This window comes from Lissotriton vulgaris, chromosome 11 (assembly GCF_964263255.1).
Source record: "Lissotriton vulgaris chromosome 11, aLisVul1.2, whole genome shotgun sequence".
NCBI classification, from domain to species: Eukaryota; Metazoa; Chordata; class Amphibia; order Caudata; family Salamandridae; genus Lissotriton; species Lissotriton vulgaris.
Window position 1 is genome coordinate 981991661 of NC_141699.1, and position 18023 is coordinate 982009683.

General features: G+C 41.5%; 1 protein-coding gene across 2 annotated transcripts in view; it reads left to right on the plus strand.

Moving 5' to 3' along the window:
- The window catches only part of LOC147683812 (NACHT, LRR and PYD domains-containing protein 1b allele 5-like), a 213968-nt gene that overhangs the window by 133946 nt on the left and 61999 nt on the right, over nucleotides 1-18023 (plus strand). For both annotated transcript variants that reach the window (XM_086944210.1, XM_086944209.1), the window contains 4 exons: nucleotides 5081-5298; nucleotides 5392-5642; nucleotides 11221-11355; nucleotides 17214-17352. In XM_086944210.1, the coding sequence (XP_086800336.1) occupies nucleotides 5085-5298; nucleotides 5392-5642; nucleotides 11221-11355; nucleotides 17214-17352 (739 nt within the window). In that variant the 5' untranslated portion in view covers nucleotides 5081-5084. The remainder of the gene's footprint in view (nucleotides 1-5080; nucleotides 5299-5391; nucleotides 5643-11220; nucleotides 11356-17213; nucleotides 17353-18023) is intronic.

An 18023-nucleotide genomic window follows, 5' to 3' on the forward strand; every position in this document is an offset into this window, starting at 1 on the left:
AATCTGGGTCACCCCCGAGACCTCACTAAATCGTGATCTAATTAATGAGTGCCTCAAACTGGAGGGAGTAGGTAATATTAAATGGCTAACCTATGTGACGAACATGATGACAGAACTCGGTCACTTGGAATTTTATACTAGTCCACTGACCATGGAACTAGTATCTAGGAAATCCTTGAAAAAAATGGTCATGGACCATTTAAACACTAAGAGGTGGGATATGAAAATAACCCAGCATACTGTCATAAGATACCAACAAATTACTCTATTGGAAGGGCTCCAAAGGTATCTTACGTCTAACCCCAGTTGTTATGACCGAATGCTACTCTCTCTTTTTAGGTTTGGCATCTTTTACCGCTTGATTACTTTCCCTCATGTTAATAATTGGACTATGGAAAATTTAATTTTTCCTTGTGATGATAAATCCTTTCAGTCTAATATCCATAGTGCTTTTCTCTGTAAATTCTATGAAATCCCACGGAGGACTTTTCTGAAACCAATTATAAAAAAAATGGGATATTCGTACCTGTAAACTTGCTTTTATCAGACTGCAGCAATTGGAAAATGACTTTGTAATTCATGCAGTTTCTGTTTTTTTAAAACTTGTCGTGAAATTTCGGTCCACAATGAATTAACCTGTTTTGATAAATCATACTATTAACTGTGATAATTGAAAATTGTTTTTAACTATTTATTATTGGTCACTTTTATGAATGTAATGTTTGCTTTTATGATTTTCTTTTAAAAATCGAATAAAGCTTTTTGAATCTGAATATCTAATTATACATTAATGATTATTATTGTTTTAATTAGTTTCCCACCATAAACCCCTAAAAGCCTAGCAGCACGCACCTAAAATATATCTAAAATATATGATATTATACAATTTACATAATTAATGATCAATTATATAATTAATAATAAATCGCTTGTTAAATATGACCTAAATAACTTCCAACCCTATACACCCTTAAAAATAGCAGCCCACACCTAAAATATAAGTATAATAAATCAATATTAAATAATGTACATAATGAATATCAATCACATGCATGTTTAGAAATTATTAATTAGTTACTAATTAATTCTTACTTAATTAACAACCCACTCTATACTGCTACAACACTATAAATCACTATTAAAAATTAAATAAAAATTCTAAATCACTAAAAAAAGAATAAACTAAACTTTACAAAATTATTACAAACAATACTAACAATTAAAAATAATATATAAACTAAAACATTAAATTCATTAATAACCGATATTCTAACAACTATATTATCGAAAACAATATTAGAACAACAGTATTCTTAACAACGATATTACTTACTGGAAAACACTATGGGCCTAATTACGATGCGGTTCGTACCACAACCGAAGGCTTGTCGGTTACGGTCCGACCTGCATCTACTGCTGCGGTCCAACCAACGTATTAGGATACTTGTGGTCATATGCTGCAGTTGGAGGGTCCGACCAACACTTTCCGACAGGCTCATGGAGCCCGTCTGTCGGTTGGAAACTCTACATAATCCCTTAAGGACAGCGTTTCTGCAGTCAGGATTATGATACCGATTTCCAACAGCCTTTCCATATCGGCCTTTCCAACATGGACAGGCTGTCAGAAAGTGACATTAGGGGCCCCAAGGAGGGCCCCCTTCCCCTTGGCCCTCCACATCTGGGCCTGGGGGGTATCTATGGTGCCCCCTTGAACATCACTGCACTGTGTGTGTGCCTGCAACACGGTGCAGGGATGTTCACAAACTCCAGTTCCTCAATGGGAGCTAGTGCTGTGGGCGGCTTCTGCTAGTTTATAGCCTGACAATCATTGATTGCCAGATTGATCCAGTTATATGGTTGTTAGAAGCATTAGATTTTTTTTGTCTGTGTAAAAGCTAGGTTGTCACACACAGTACTATACAGGTACTGATCGTTTTAAAAGCTGAGCATAATTTTGTTCTGGAAGCCTACAGAATACCTCACAAAATATACCTACATTATTTTCCCCTGATTTTTTCATTATTGTTTTAGTTTGTTACTCCATCTCAAAGAACATTAAGTAGTAGACTCTGGCCCACTACAGTAATCAAGATGCGCTGAGGTCCTTTGTTGTCTTCAACAATATGGAGAAGGTAGTTGTCAGTCGATCTAATCTTAGTCATATCCTGTGTTTTTATTTCCACTGGCATTACGATAACCACTTGAACCTTCGGAAGTTGTTTTGGTTAGGAAGATGTGGACCCCAGTGTAAATTCTGCATGAAAGCACTTGGTGATATTTGGAGTGGGACAGATACAAGACTTTAGGATACACAATAGAGCACTGTCCGGGTATACATGGCACACTCTACCCCTTATTTCAAAATTGTCTGAGATTGAGTTGTTCAATCAAGCAAATAGTCCATCTGGTGCCTCAGGAGGAGAGGAAGTCAGCCGTCCTTCCCAATCTGACAGAGTCCACAATTTATGAGGCAATTTTCTCCAAGCATCTTTCAGCTGATAATATTGCTTCATGGAGAATACTCTTGCTTATGATCTTTAATAGTATTGTTACATTTTGTTGTTTAGTGTCTTTTTGGCTTTTGTCTTCGTTTTTTCTAGATATTTTTGCTTGTATGTGCTCTGGTTCATCTAGGAGGGGGATTTCTTCCACACTATTGAGTTCTACATAGTGTCCTGCCTAAATATCAACTCCACAAATTCGACTGGCACAATATGGGAATATGACGCATTACAACGCGTACTAATACCACGCGTGCCATTACAACGCAGGTATTACTTGGTGTTGGAATTACAACATGCCATTACATCGCATACTTTTACCACGCATACCATTACAACGCAAAGGCATGCGTGAAAAAGCTATACTCATGGTAAAAGTATGCAGTGTAAGTGACACTACCCTGCCCTGCCCTAAACGCTAATTTAGTACCCCTGCACGACCCTCCATGACCCCCAGTACTCTCCCTACATTAAGACTACCCAGCACGACCCCCTGACAATACCCTGAACCCAACAACACTACCCTGCACCTCACACATACCACAGCACTACCCTAAAACACTACCTCCAGCACGACCCTCCCCTGACCCCCAGTCTACTCCTTACACTTAAACACTACCCTGCACAACCCCCCGACACTACCCTAAACCCAACAACACTACCCAGCACTACACACACACCACAGCACTACCCTAAACCCTAAACCACTACCTCCAGCACAACCCTCCCCCGATCTCCAGTCTGCTCCCTACACTTAAACACTACCCTGCACGACCCCCAACAGTACCCTAAAACACTACAGTTCACTACACACACACACCACAGCACTAGCCTAAACCTTAAAAGAATACCTCCAGCACAACCCTCACCCGACCCCCAGTCCACTTCCTACACTTAAACACTACCCTGCAGGGCCCGACACTACCCTAAACCCTAAAACACTACCCTGCATTGCACACACACCACAGCACTACCCTAAACTCTAAAATGCTACCTCCAGCACGGCCCTCCCTGACCCCCAGTACTCTCCCTACATTAAGACTACCCAGCACGACCCCCTGACACTACCCTAAACCCAACAACACTACACTACACTGCACTACACACACACCACAGTACTACCCTAAACCCTAAAACACTACCTACAGCACGACCCTCCTTCGACCCCCAGTCCCTACACTTAAACACTACCCTGCACACCTCCCAACACTACCCTAAACCCTAAAACACTACCCTGCACTACACACACCACAGCACTACCCTAAAACACTACCTCCAGCACGACCCTCCTCCGACCCCCAGTCCAGCCCCTACACTCAAACACTACCCTGCACGACCCCCCGACACTACCCTAAACCACTACTCTGCACTACACACACACCACAGCACTACCCTTAGCCCTAAAACACTACCTTCAGCACGACCTGCCTCATACCCCCAGTCTAGTCCCTAGACTCAAACACTACCCTGCAGGACCCCTGACACTACCCCACACACTAAAACACTACACTGCACTACACCACTGCACTACTAAAAAGCCTAAAACACTACCCCCACCTCAGGCCCAATCCCCCTTACCTCGCTCTCCTCGTGGTTCCTCTCCCTGGTTCCTGCTTCACTTCACGTCGGCTGGGGGTGGTCCATGATGCATGTCATTGTGAGGAAACGGAAGAGCCTCAGTTTCCTCACAACGAGGTGGATAGCCATTACATTGCATGCGTTGTAAAAACGCATGCGATGTAATCACATGCGTAGTAATGGCCACGCGCTGTTACATCACATGCGTTGTAACACTTGCGATGTAATGGTATGCGGTGCAAAAGCCGCGTTGTAATGGCTGTTTACCCAATATGGTGATGGTAAGTATATAGATGTGGAGTAAGATATTCAACTCCAGACATAAGATTACTTAACAAATACTGTCAAGCCTTACTTGGATGAGGTTTATTGTTCGTAAAAGTCTCAATGTACTTGGCCTGATGAAGTCTGCTGTGACCTAAACAGTTGTAGACGAAACATGTGTTGGCCTATGGGCAGCAACAATGATATCAGAATAAAGAACTTCTGAAACCAGAACCTCAGTCTACTTTCTGTGTGCTTGGAGAAAATTGCCTCATAAGATACAAGACTTTAGTTTTTCTTTCTCTATTTTTGCTTCTCATGTGCACATGGCTTTCCTAATGTTAAATATATCGCAGGCCCTCTCTATTCAGGGCTAATCTTCTGTTTACTATTTCATAATCTTTTGTTTTAAGTATGTTGCAAAACGTAAGTGGCTGTCTAGTTGCCTAAGATGCACATAACAAAGAGTTTTGGAATTGTGACGTTAAACATTGGCTGAGAATGCCACCATTAGGTCTCAAATAAAGGATATGAAAATAATTATTAAGTGGTTAGGATGAAAAACAAATGTTTGCTTGTTTATTCTATCAAAACAAGTGGGAGACTTTACCTCTTTTTTGTAATAAACTATGCTTCTGCCTAGAAACAGTAGGAACAATTAGAAATCTGGAATATGTGCTACATATCATTTGACAAAAAATGCAGCCAAAAATAATTGTCAACATTTCTTTTTGCAGGTTGATGTTGGACGGGGAAGGGATTTACCAATGTACAGAAACAGGCTTGATATTTGAAGTGTCCAAAAAAGTTCACATAAAGTATTCAGTGTTGTCATGGAGCAAGTTTGAAAGATATGTTAAGAAGCCATGGACAGTGGGTGGCCCAATCTTTGATGTCAAATGTGACCCATCAATTCTGAAATCTATTCAGTTCCCCCACTCCATTTGCCTGGGTGGTAAGTAGCAGCAGGGTTTATTTTTGCTAAAAAATGTTATCATTGTTTACAGAAGTTAGGAAACATAATACCTTTGTCCATATTTTCTTCCAGATCAAGAACAAGATATAACATTTAAAGTTTTACACATTCATGGTTCTGTGTCTGAAATCGAGCCTTCGGTAGATCATTCAGCTACCCATGTAAAATGGCGTGTGAGTTCACTTTCACCGGTGGGACCCCTCATACAGACATCAGAATCAGTGCACCATCACGGAGTTGTCATTCTCTACAAAGTTATCGATACCCACCCATCTTTATCATTTCGTGTGTACCTTGCTATTAATAATGACTCTTTTATTAAGGTAAGAACATTTTTGTGATGTTACAGATGTTTAATTATAATTAGGGCTCCCGGTTTTATGGTATTTTTAGGTATTTTTTGCCATTTCCGGCTGTATTTATCTATATTTCTTTTTTTCTCATTTTATCAGTATTTTTGTGGAAAAAGTAAGTGGAAATTAGTTTACTTCCACACTTATTTAACCGATAAATATGCACCATTCTTGAATGCCTTCCTGGTTTCAGTGCTGTGAACACCCCCCAGAAGATAAATCAGGGCACTTATATGAAGTTATGCAGAAAGTCCACCTCTTATCCTTTTTTTACACTGTGTTGGCCATGTGAATTCCTTCAGCTAATGATGTTGCTTTATGGAGAATACTCTTGCTCATGGTCTTTACTAGTATTGTTACATTTTGTTGTTTAGTGGCTTTTTGTGTTGCACCTTCGTTTTTTCTAGCTTTTTAGCTTGTATATGCCCTGGTTCATCTAGCAGAGGGCTTTCTTCCACACTATTGAGTTCTACATAGTGTCCTGCCTAAATATCAACTCGGGGATTCTGCGTAGTCACAAAACTATGCGTGGGACCATAGAACCTTAGTAGGCAGGGACTGAGTCACCCTACCACCTTAGTGCCCATGAGCCCGGGACCGAATAGCTATAGTTTCTCACTTGCCCTCCTGCTCACTCACAGAGGAGCAAGTGATTGGACCCAAAGAACACAACACTCCCCACCCTCTCAGGAATCGCAGTGACATGACACACCCTTTCGCTCTTACACTCGTACTTGTCCACAATAAAATCTAACTGAGACACAAGAAAAGTTTAAAATATTTATTTTAACTATCGTGTTCTAGAATGTAGTATACATGCCACAATAAGTAAAATGCCTAACACAAATACGGCCTGCATAGTAAGTAATCCATAAATCATAAAAGGAGCTGTCAAGTTAATAGACAGGGTAGACTAACCCCACTCCCCTTCTACAAAAGCAAAAGTGATTATGCATTAAAAGATCTATGGGTGATTGCAGCAGACCCTGTACCTTAGTTGTGATCTCCTCTTTGAAAAATATCTCCCGAAGTGTGTATTTGCATGTCTGTGCATACCTATAAGACAAAGAGTGCGTGTTCCCAAACAACAGCTGCATTTGTGTGTTTTGTCTAGATGCTAGAGCCTGACCAAAACAGAACAACAGGGGGCATTGTGGTTTGACCTTGTCTACGGTGTTCAGACTAAATCCCAGGAAAGAACAGAATGCAAAAACAACGGCAGGTTCTGTGTGAAAGTACAGCTTGGCGCAAAGCAAAAGACGTTTGTATTGTGCGCTAAGCAGAGTGCTGCCTGCAACGTGCTAAGGCTAACATAGGGAAAACAACAATGGGCCTGCACGGGACATATGACAAGGCATGTAAATAAAACAGTCTTGCAGTGCAGTTGTGAAACATCACCCTGCAATAAATGGTCTTAAACATGGCTCTGTTAGTAGGGCAGGGGTAGCACCTAAACAACAAAATGTAATTTTACCCATGGTATAACAGATCCTTGCACCGAACCATGTCTGAGTCGATCTGCTTAATGTTTTTTGTCCAAGCCACTCCTCTCTCTTTTTTCTGAGAGGTTTCCCTCTAGATTCCAGATCACTGCTATACCAGGAAGGTTCATTTTGACCTCTACATTTTCTTTGTAACTCCTGTCTTGCCCCATTTGCTGATGTATCCAACAGGAATAGCTCTGAGCTTGCACAGCTCCCTTTATATCTGTTAAAGCAGTAATTGTATGGACTGAAACTGGTTCTGACAGTTTACCCTCACTAATACTATTAGATAAATTACTCCTTGTATTAGATAAATTACTCCTTGTATTCTTCACAAGGATCAGAACCAGACGGACGTCTAAGCAGCAATAGATAATATACCTCCTACCTGCAAGAGACGTGCCTCTCTTGTTTTAAGGCAAGGTACTCCGAGTTCAATGTTTCCATCGTGAAGTCACCTGTGGTGTCTTCTCCTTCTCCGCCATGGGATTTCTCTCTCTGTGTTCACTTACATTGTTGTTACCTGTAATGTCCATGCCTCTGTAAAAAACTATGAGCCTCATTCTGAGTTAAATTCCAATCCATGCACAACAGTATTTTGCACACAAATCTGGATTCTGAGTTATGTGTTAACACCCTTGCAATTTTCCCCAGAAACATTTAGCCATGTTTTAGGACCTGGGTTCATTCTCATCTCCAGATGAGATATCACCTGAGATGAAGACAATTTGGGCCCTGCAGTGCCTAAAGATGTCACTGGTCTGTGAAGTACGCCATGGTGCCCCTGACGTTCAAAAAGTGAGCCATTTGAAAATAGTGTTTTGGCCTTACTGGTACATCCACAAATAAACTCTTGCGATTCCTCTCTTATGTTTTACTAGTCTATGTGCATGTATGTAATCCTTTTCTGCAAATAGCCTGAGAAAAGAGAAAGAAACTGAAGAAGAAGATGTATTCCTCTAATTGAATTGACAAACAAGTATTTAACAGGGGATAGAGCCATTAACGACTGGTATAGCGTGTGGCTATAAGAAAATTCCACACAGAGTAGAATGCCCCAAATGAATCAAGGCGAAACAGAATGACTAACATTGAAATACTGGAGCAGAAGGTCTATACCAGTCAATAATGGCCTTCTCCCGCTTCTTATACAGCCATTAATTGCCCTCTCCCGCTTCATTGTTTTCATTGCAGCTTCTAATATTTTAGTGATCTGAATAGGATTATTGCCCACACTGGCAGGCAATGACAACTGTTAATTACCCTCTTCGCATTTGTGTTTCCAAGCCACAGGCAAGGGCTGTTTGGGAGAGAAATATAATTATTAGCTGTTTGTGCCCTGCATTTATAGCAAGTATGGCTATTAGCACCCTCCTCCTCATCCATAATAAAAAAACATAAGGAGCGCTGCAGAAGATGCTGATTACCTGAAAGATAGGAGGAAAATCATCTCTATTCTCCTGCGGCTCTCCCTCAGCCCCTTCAGATGCAGATAGCAGGTCACAGATGGCTGTCTGGACTCCTTCCTTTGATTTTGGTGGGAGAAAAGCCCAATCTGCCTATAAAAAGTAGACAATGTGTGTTAACGTTTTTGTACCTGTTTTTTGGGCGGACTAGTCTCCCAACTCAAATAAGACAAGGGGGGTATTCCAGGCAACCGTCTGTGGACTGGTGGCTTATGTAGAAGGAGCTTTCTTTTACTTGTGTTTATATACTTTTGCACTACTTTTTGTGTGTGTGTGTTTTTGCCAGTCTGATACTATTTCTGATTGCCTGGATATTGTTATTCTCAACTGCTCCTGCAGTGCTACCAGGCATTTCAGAACACTGGAGGGACTTTTGAAGCTGGCAGTATAGAAAGAGTTCTGAGTGACTAGGCAGTTTCCAATGTTACATCCAGGATTATTGTTATTGTTAACCTCTTTTTTTTTAAGGGCTTTTGTGATTTCAGTTTTTGTAATGGGCATTTAAATTCATTTACAGAGCTTCTATTGTGTATGATAAACATGGCACAAGGATATATATCTTATTCCAATGTAAGACAAAAACAACTAAAAGAAATGTAAGGCCAAATGTAGCAAATGCTGTAAAAAAAAGGAGAGATGCACAAATTGATTGTCAAGAAAATACATATCAATTTTTAACCCCTTCGATGCTGATGACGAGCTCAGCTCGTCATCAGCCACGGGGGGCGTGTGCGAATGACGAGCTGAGCTCGTCATGTAACGCGGCTTTTGTAAAAAAAGCAGCGCAGCGCAAAAATGACCGCCGCAGCGATGAGGTTAAATTGCAATAACAATAATAATGACGCAGTGCATATAGTGTGACGTGCAGTGAAATATTTGTGAAACAAATGTGCAATACAATTGTTAAAAAGACATTAAACAAAGGGCAAATTATTCAAAATCTGAGAGACACTTTTAAGTATATATATATATGTGCTATTCAAACATTTAATGCCGTCCATATTAAAGTCAATAAAAGTCGAAGTTTCAGCCTCACTGGTTTTATACACTGGGCCATCATCAGGACAATTGCCAAATGACACATGGGGAAAAGCAACCGAAAAGAAAAGAACAGAAAAATAAAATACTAGTCACTGATAGTGTGCTGGAAAGGATCATGAATTGATGAAGCATCTACAGACACCAACAAAAGTGGGCATGCCTAGGAAGTTCTGCTAATGAACAATTTATATGCAGAAATGTAAGTCTCAGCCCAAGGCACCGACAAACTAACAAAACTTATAAAAGACATGAAGATATGGCATAGAAAAAGACCAAAAAAGCAAAACCCCGGTTTCACTGAACCAAAACAACATCCAAAAGATACCAATACAAGTATCTGAAAGGTTAAGGGAAATAAAGTTTCCCAAGTAGAACACCGCTGAAACAGGACTGTCCGTCTAAGTAAATACCATAAAAAGGGTCACAGGCCGCAAATACAGGCACCGGAAACAAGCAGGGACAGATAATACAGTTAAAGTAACAAACAACTTAACGTAATTGTAGAAACAGCTTTCAGGACATACAACTGGGAGACACAACTTGTGTCTACAAATTGCACGAGGTCTGCATAAGACCTACTCAAGCTTGTGGGGACGCAGGGTAGAATGTACCCCTAGCACAAGGTGAACAAGTATAAGAGCACAAAGTATCCTTACAGGGCGAGGAGTCAACACCAGAATGGGAGTATACCTGAAGGGACCAGAGAAGGAAACCCCCTGTTGTAAGAAAATGAACCTGGCTGTTAAAAACAAGGAAAATGGCAGAAAGAATCCACACTTACTATGGCCCAATTTATGGATGGGGAAACTAATCCAAACCTCTACACAGACAAATTTCCGTGCATCCAGAAGAGCTGTGCATAAGAGAGCCAAGGGTGATGCGTGTACGCCATCATGCTCACAACCATAACGTGAGACAGACGAGAAGAGCTGGGAACTGAAGTCCACAGATAGAGTGAAGTAGAACAATGGAAAAGCCTAAACAGGAAAATGTATTACTACGCAAGAAAGTCAACCACAAAAGAGTGTCACAGATCTACTGCAACCACAGCAAATACAGATCCAACGGGGAGACAGAGAATTCATTGTTAGTGTGATTTATATATTGATATAATTTACTTAACATTGTACTTTATGGTCTGGCTTGACGGCTCTGCATCAACGGAGAGGGGTTTTGTCTCTACCCACATATTGGGAGCCAAAGTCTATGCTTCCACAAAACAGTGCTTGCCCTCCATGCAGCTGTGGTCATTTTTTCTATTTATCCAGCTGCCTGAGCTTGAACTTTCAAGTATGGACTGTTCCGGGCTCAATAAAGATTGTGAAAAGAAAGGAAAATTAAATGGTAATGTAACATGGTTATCAATACTGAAGAATACTTTGTTGGGCATCCTGCATAAAACATCCCCCTGACTATTACATTTTATTTTACACTGTGAATTCTCTGGGCTTGGAGAGGTAAGGTGGGATTCAAGAATCTGCACTTGAAATCTGCACTGTGTTAAAAGTAAATAGAAGACAGGTTTGCCTTTAATAATGTCTTCTCTCGTTATCTTAGGATATCTCAAAAGCAATAAAGGTGTCAAGCAAGAAATTCAAGAAAATTGATAAACCTCCTGGGTGTAAGAAGTTATTGCAGTATGGAATGAAATATAAATTGATGAGTTTTCCAGAAGCTGAGATAACTCCTGAGGTATTTTCCTTTTTGATATTTTGTATCATTATTTTATTTTTATTTTTGTGGGGCCTAATTCTAAAGTACTTAAAACAACTGCTTGTGTGCATCCGTTCCCACAGTGCTAAAACCAGATTAGCCACATCTGACATGCACTGTGACAACCCAAAGTACAAGAACCAGATGTGTATCCTCTCGTTCTGATGTAAAATAAAATGCAAAGGTCTTTCTTAGAGTTGCTTCACATATGTAGATGGCTGTGTGTTACAGGATGTGCAATGTTGAGTTGGGACTTCGCGGAATTGGTAAAGAGCTGTATATTGGTGAACCCTCACACATCACTCATAATTAAGAAATGAACCAGTTTGAGCCATCAAAGGCTGGATGTTTAAAGACTAAACAAAAAAATATGTTACTGAAAGAGAAACTGAGTTGTTTTATTTTTATATAATATATAATAAATACTTGACTGACTGCTTCCAAGAATATGGATGCTGAAAGCAGTATCTCTAATTTGCAACAAAAAACTACCCTTTTTCAATGGGAGAAGTGTGTATACAGGACAGTGGCCAGTGACACATCTCTGCAACTTGGTGCACTTATTACTTTGAACTTTATGCAACTCGCCTTAAAAGTTTGATTCCAGACTGGACTGTATATAGTCTTTCTGCCCAAGTCACTAAAATGAATAACTAAGGGCCATATAATCGGTTGGCAACAATACAAGGCTATATTTTGTATTAATTAGAATATCCCAATATGATTCAGGGTTATAGGCTATGCTTGATGCATTCAAAATGACTAGAATCAAATGGTGGAAAATCCATAACGTAAAAGTTGTACCCACTTATAACAGTGGGCGGGATACAATACGTATACTGTTTCTAGCTTTAACTCGTTCTCTGATATTGTGGCATTGCACTGCAGTAGAAAACATCATTCTGTGTTAATAGGAAGCTGCTAGTATAGAGAATAGTTCTCTGTCTTCACTACTGACACTCCATTATTTTTGTATTGCCTGTAAACATTATCGTCTTCAGCCCTCGCTCGTGTGATGGTGTAATGAGGCTCTATTCCGGATGCCCTTCCATGCGGTGCTAGGTATTGAAGTAAACATGTGAATACTGATGGCACCAACCCAGAAATAACAATTTGTACCATCAGCTTGGTTCCACTTAACTCCATTTTGAGGGTGTATGGAAAAGGGATGGTGTGCTAAGAATGACATAAGTGGCAAAACAGGAAGGGTAAGTGGGAGGCACAAGTGACAGGAAAGTGTGTCTACTTGTTCTGTTCTTTGCGTGGTCTTAACTGCCAGCGTCCAGACATCATTGGCCAAGCTGGGTTCCAGCAGGCAAGGACAATAGCAGAGATGACCTGCCTAAGCTCAACAGTCTAGATACATTTATGGAGATGGTCACTGCAAATCAATGCTCGTGTAGTTTGTATAGATCCTGGATCAGATCTTCTAAAATGTGGTAGTGCTTTTCATTCTGGCTGTTCATTGTTTAAGAATGACGTATGCTCATTTAGAAACACTTTCGCCAGCAAGGTTTTGCAGTGGCGATAAAGCTTGTAAAATCAGGAAGTTGTTTGGTTTTTCGCCTTCATAGAAGTATGCCTGTGGCCAATATTTTCCGCAAAACAAATGATTTATGGGAGATATTTTTTTGAACAAAGCTTTCTGAAAGATAGTTTTTCAATGGAAAGAAAGTTGATTAAGGTTTCCTCTTCATAAGCTACTTTGTTTAATATGATTTTGCACTCAATATTTTTTAACTACTCAGACATTTGACGTAAGCTATTAGCTATTACAATCTGATTGTAAGAGCACTAAAGATAATTCTAAATACACACTAATATCATTCAGTTCAAAGTTTTTTGCATATTTTGTGTCCGTTTTTTAGGTCTCGTAGCGTTACAGCGCGTAAGCGCTGTCTCGCCAAGATCTATTGTTACTGGGTCTGCTTCCCAGGAGACAGCACCTGGCCGCGCGCATCTCGCAAAAGGCGATCGGCGCAGGCCACGCGCGCGCGAGCGAACGCGCTCGCCGTGGCTGTCTCCTGGGAAGCGCAAACGTACACAGGCACACCTCCCCCTGCACGCATGCGCACACACATACACAAGCGCACATACACGCACGGAGAGACGTCCCCCCCACCCCTCCACCGTCGCACACACAGACACACACACACGCACACATACAGGCATCCCCCCTTCCCCGCTCACCGGCACTCCGGACTTGTGCAGCCTCTGACCGCGGGGCTCTCCCTCGGGCATGGGAGCCCCGCGTCACCACTGCTCCTCCAGGCACTCCGTGGGCGCGGGCTTCACAAAACGGAAGTCCCGCCCCACGATAGGTTTCGTTTTGCGTGCGCACGTCTTCTTAGGAGTGGGCTTCGCGCACAAGACGGAAGTCCCGCCCCCACCAAAGGTGTTGCATGTTAAAAAGAATATTTATGTAAACACATGAATTGGGGTCAAATAATGCCCTCCCAGGGTTCTGGTGACACCACTTTCTAAACGCCAGGGCATGCTTGACCTGCGGCCCTATTACATCATCGGTAACCCTATACTGCCACCTGTGCACAAGGGTGCCAAACCCATGTAAGGCATAATTCGCGGATGAGAGCATTGCAAATGCTCGCTAATCAAGTCGTACGATTTCTACCGAGATATACGCAGGAACATGACCACTCAATTATGGAACATTTTCTTTGCTCTGGTTAGATCCTAAAATCTTTCCTGAAAAATATTGCAAGGCTGGGCGCTTCCTTAGTTCAAATGGTTATTTTATTTCGTTTTGCGTGCGCACGTCTTCTTAGGAGTGGGCTACGCGCACAAGACGGAAGTCCCGCCCCCACCAAAGGTGTTGCATGTTAAAAAGCATATTTATGTAAACACATGAATTGGGGTCAAATAATGCCCTCCCAGGGTTCTGGTGACACCACTTTCTAAACACCAGGGCGTGCTTGACCTGCGGCCCTATTACATCATCAGTAACCCTATACTGCCACCTGTGCACAAGTGTGCCAAACCCATGTAAGGCATAATTCTCAGATGAGAGCATTGCAAATGCTCGCTAATCAAGTCGTACGATTTCTACCGAGATATACGCAGGAACATGACCACTGAATTATGGAACATTTTCTTTGCTCTGGTTAGATCCTAAAATCTTTCCTGAAAAATATTGCAAGGCTGGGCGCTTCCTTAGTTCAAATGGTTATTTTATTTTCTGCCTCTGTAGTATTTTGAAAAGTCGCTGTTTTTTTTTTAACAGTCGAGATTGTGATTTGGTGGAAAACGCTTTTATCCTCATAATGGGATGTTGAGTTTAAATTTAAACCCAGAATTCTAACACACCTAATTGCCTCCAAGAGAAATGCCAGTTCGCTGGATTATTTTGCTTGCAGGTCGTTTATGAAACAGCTTTGGTTTTTTACGTCACACAGCTGTACGTGTGCTACAGCAAAATGATTATATTGTTGATTGTAACAATAATTGCCAATGTGTATTACAGACTACTCATAAACTACGGGACGTGCAGGGGCTCAGGGAGTGCAGCGTCAAGTGCGTACTCGAAAAGTGGGATTGCTAAATATGAGTGCGTGTGAAGCGCACTGATAGGGACTTATTTACAGGCACCCTGCTCAGTAAGTGAGTCATTTTTAATATGGGAGAAAGTGACTTACCGGCATCGCAAGGGGCTTGTAAATAAATCCCATAATGGTTAACGCGCGTATTAAAGGGTTGGACTGCGCGATCCGTCGCTATAGTCTTGTCTGCTCTCATCTGACGCCTCCTGTGACCTTGGGCACATGCATCATGTGCAATTCGGCCTCACTGGGAACCGTTGGTGTGCAGCTTCGTCTTTGATTGACAGGTAGGTTGTGGCGAGCTGTGCGAGTTCACATGTCAACGGCTGTGCAATCAGGCGATTGCTTCTTAATTAATGGTGCCTTAGGCGATGTTCGTAAATAATCCTCGCAACATACTTAACTAGGGGTATATTTGCAAAGAGTTCATGCAGCGCAGCGCAGCAAGCGAAGATGCTGTACTGCCTTGGCACTGCATCAGCCCCGTGTGTGAGGTGCATCATCACAGCTGTGTAAATAATAACAGCTGTGAGCCCATGCGTGAGGTGCATCATCAGAGCTGTGTGAATAATAACAGCTGTGAGCCTGTGGCTGAGGTGCATCATCAGAGCTGTGTGAATAATAACTGCGTCAGCCCTGTTCGTGAGGTGCATCATCAGATCTGTGTGAATAATAACAGCTGTGAGCCCGTGCCTGAGATGCATCATCAGAGCTTTGTGAATAATAACTGCGTCAGCCCCGTACGTAAGGTGCATCATTAGAGCTGTGTGAATAATAACAGCTGTGAGCCCATGCCTAAGGTGCATCATTAGAGCTGAGTGAATAATAACAGCTGTGAGCCCGTGCCAAAGGTGCATCATCAGAGCTGTGTGAATAATAACAGCTGTGACCCCGTGCCTGAGGTGCATCATCAGAGCTTTGTGAATAATAACTGCGTCAGCCCCGTGCTGAGGTGCATAATAACTGCGTCAGCCCTGTGGTGAGGTGCATCATTAGAGCTGCGTGAATAATAACAGCTGTGAGCCCGTGCATGAGGTGCATCATCAGAGCTTTGTGAATAATAACTGCGTCAGCCCCGTGCGTGAGGTGCATAATTAGAGCTGCGTGAATAATAACAGCTGTGAGCAACAGCACTCTTGCACACACTCAAACTGCTCACCAATTCAAAGTATGCTAAAGATTTTATGCAATTCATTGTCATACACAATGCCAATAACTCAAACTTTAATGCTGCGAGACCTATTGCATTGCAAATGCTTGTTTGCATTAAGTTTCAAAGAGGGTTATTTAGATTTCAGTGTACAGATATTCCTCCACTAATGTAGTGTAATCCCCGCCTGCCGCACCAACCTTTTGCCTCTATTTAGTCGGGCGAATTGGCATGTTTCTGCGGGCGGACCCTATACTGGCTGCACTGATTGAAACCTTAGACTGATTGCCCCATGGACTTGGAGCCATCTGTCTAAGTCCCTCAGACTGACCATCCTATTTAAGACACACATTCTGAGATACTTTCTCCTGTTCAGGACTGTCAGGCAAGGCTTAACAATGCAGAATAGACAAAAACAAAAATGACCCCCATGATCCCTTAGAAAACTTCCAGGGTAATATTAGCTTTTTAGTTTTTCAAAAAAACAACTCCTTCTTTTGGAGTTTCTTTTTGAAAAACAAAAAAGTTTGGGGGAGTGGTGGAATGAAACATGGTTGCCACTGAGCACCAGCCTCAGAGGAGCCACCATAGTAATGGCTCATCTGAAGGTACTGAATCTATTCCTGGTTAACATTTATATGGCGAACATGGATCTCGTTAGTATTAGTGCAATTTGCAATGGAATGTTCAAAAGTAACAGGCTTAGGTTGAGTTGAAGTGAACAATAAAATAGTTAACAGGTGTAAAGAATTTTGAAGACCAGCATGAGAAGTTAGTCCTCAGTTCATAGGTAGGCAGTGATCTCGAAAAATGGCAGTCTGTGGTCTGCCACTGCAGTGGAATACAAACCTCCACTGCCCTGGAGGAATGGAGTACTGCCCACCAAACCGTAAATGATCCTTCTGGTTAAACGTAAACCCTAACTTTGTGACTTGTCTCTGCAGCATGTTCAGTCTCATAAAATGCTAAATTGTGTAGACCTTGGCTTGTACCTTCTGTCAAACACACACATCTATGTAGTATTGGCTACAAAGTCTGTTGTGTACTGATACTTTCATAAACTAACATATATGAATGCTTAAGCTTAAATTTATTAACATATTGCTATGTGTGTGCGTGCATTTTTTTAGGACTTTGAATTCCATGATGATTCGGTTACAAAGCTCAAAAATTATTACGAAGTTTATTTTGAGGAACCAGTGGAGTTTAAGCTGTCTTTAGTTGAAGCAGAGTCAGAGGAAATAGTATGGACGTCGAAACTCAGGGCATGTAAGTATTGTCTTCATTTGCAGTGCTGTAGTTGAATATTTATGTACTTCACAGTTTTCAATATTTTATCAACCCTAGTAGCACCTCTAATTCTAGTAGCCATTTAGGGCATACCTTTATAGGCCTGATTGTATCTTACCGGCTCAATTCAATAAATTGCTTTGCCATAAAATGTGTAATTAAAGTTGAATTACAAAGTTTTAATTTGAGTTTATTCAAATTAATAAAGTGAACCATCATGGACGGCTCAAACATGAGCAGGGCCCCCCTATTCCAGGTGGTCAAATACTGTGCTAGTCTTCCTTCAACCCACAGATGCCAAACTTGGAAGACCCTTGCAAGTGCTGCAGCAATCCCAATTGGGCCAATAACCGGAGTGCCCCGCCCCTTCAAGACTTAAGGTAAATCTGCAGGTCCTGTGCTTTCAACACAAAAATTCCAAAGAGTGATTAGTAATAACCAAGGGAATCAGGACCAGAATGACAGGTAATTCCTTATTACTAAGGAGAAACATTAACTCTAAGCTTGCAGACTTATCAATACGGAAAACTTAATTGTACCAGAATCCAAGGCCTCATAATCAGACCACAAGGTGACAATTGTAATGTGACAAAACGTCCACAAATAAACTACCTTAAAGCCATCCTCAGATACAGATGTCACAAAAATCC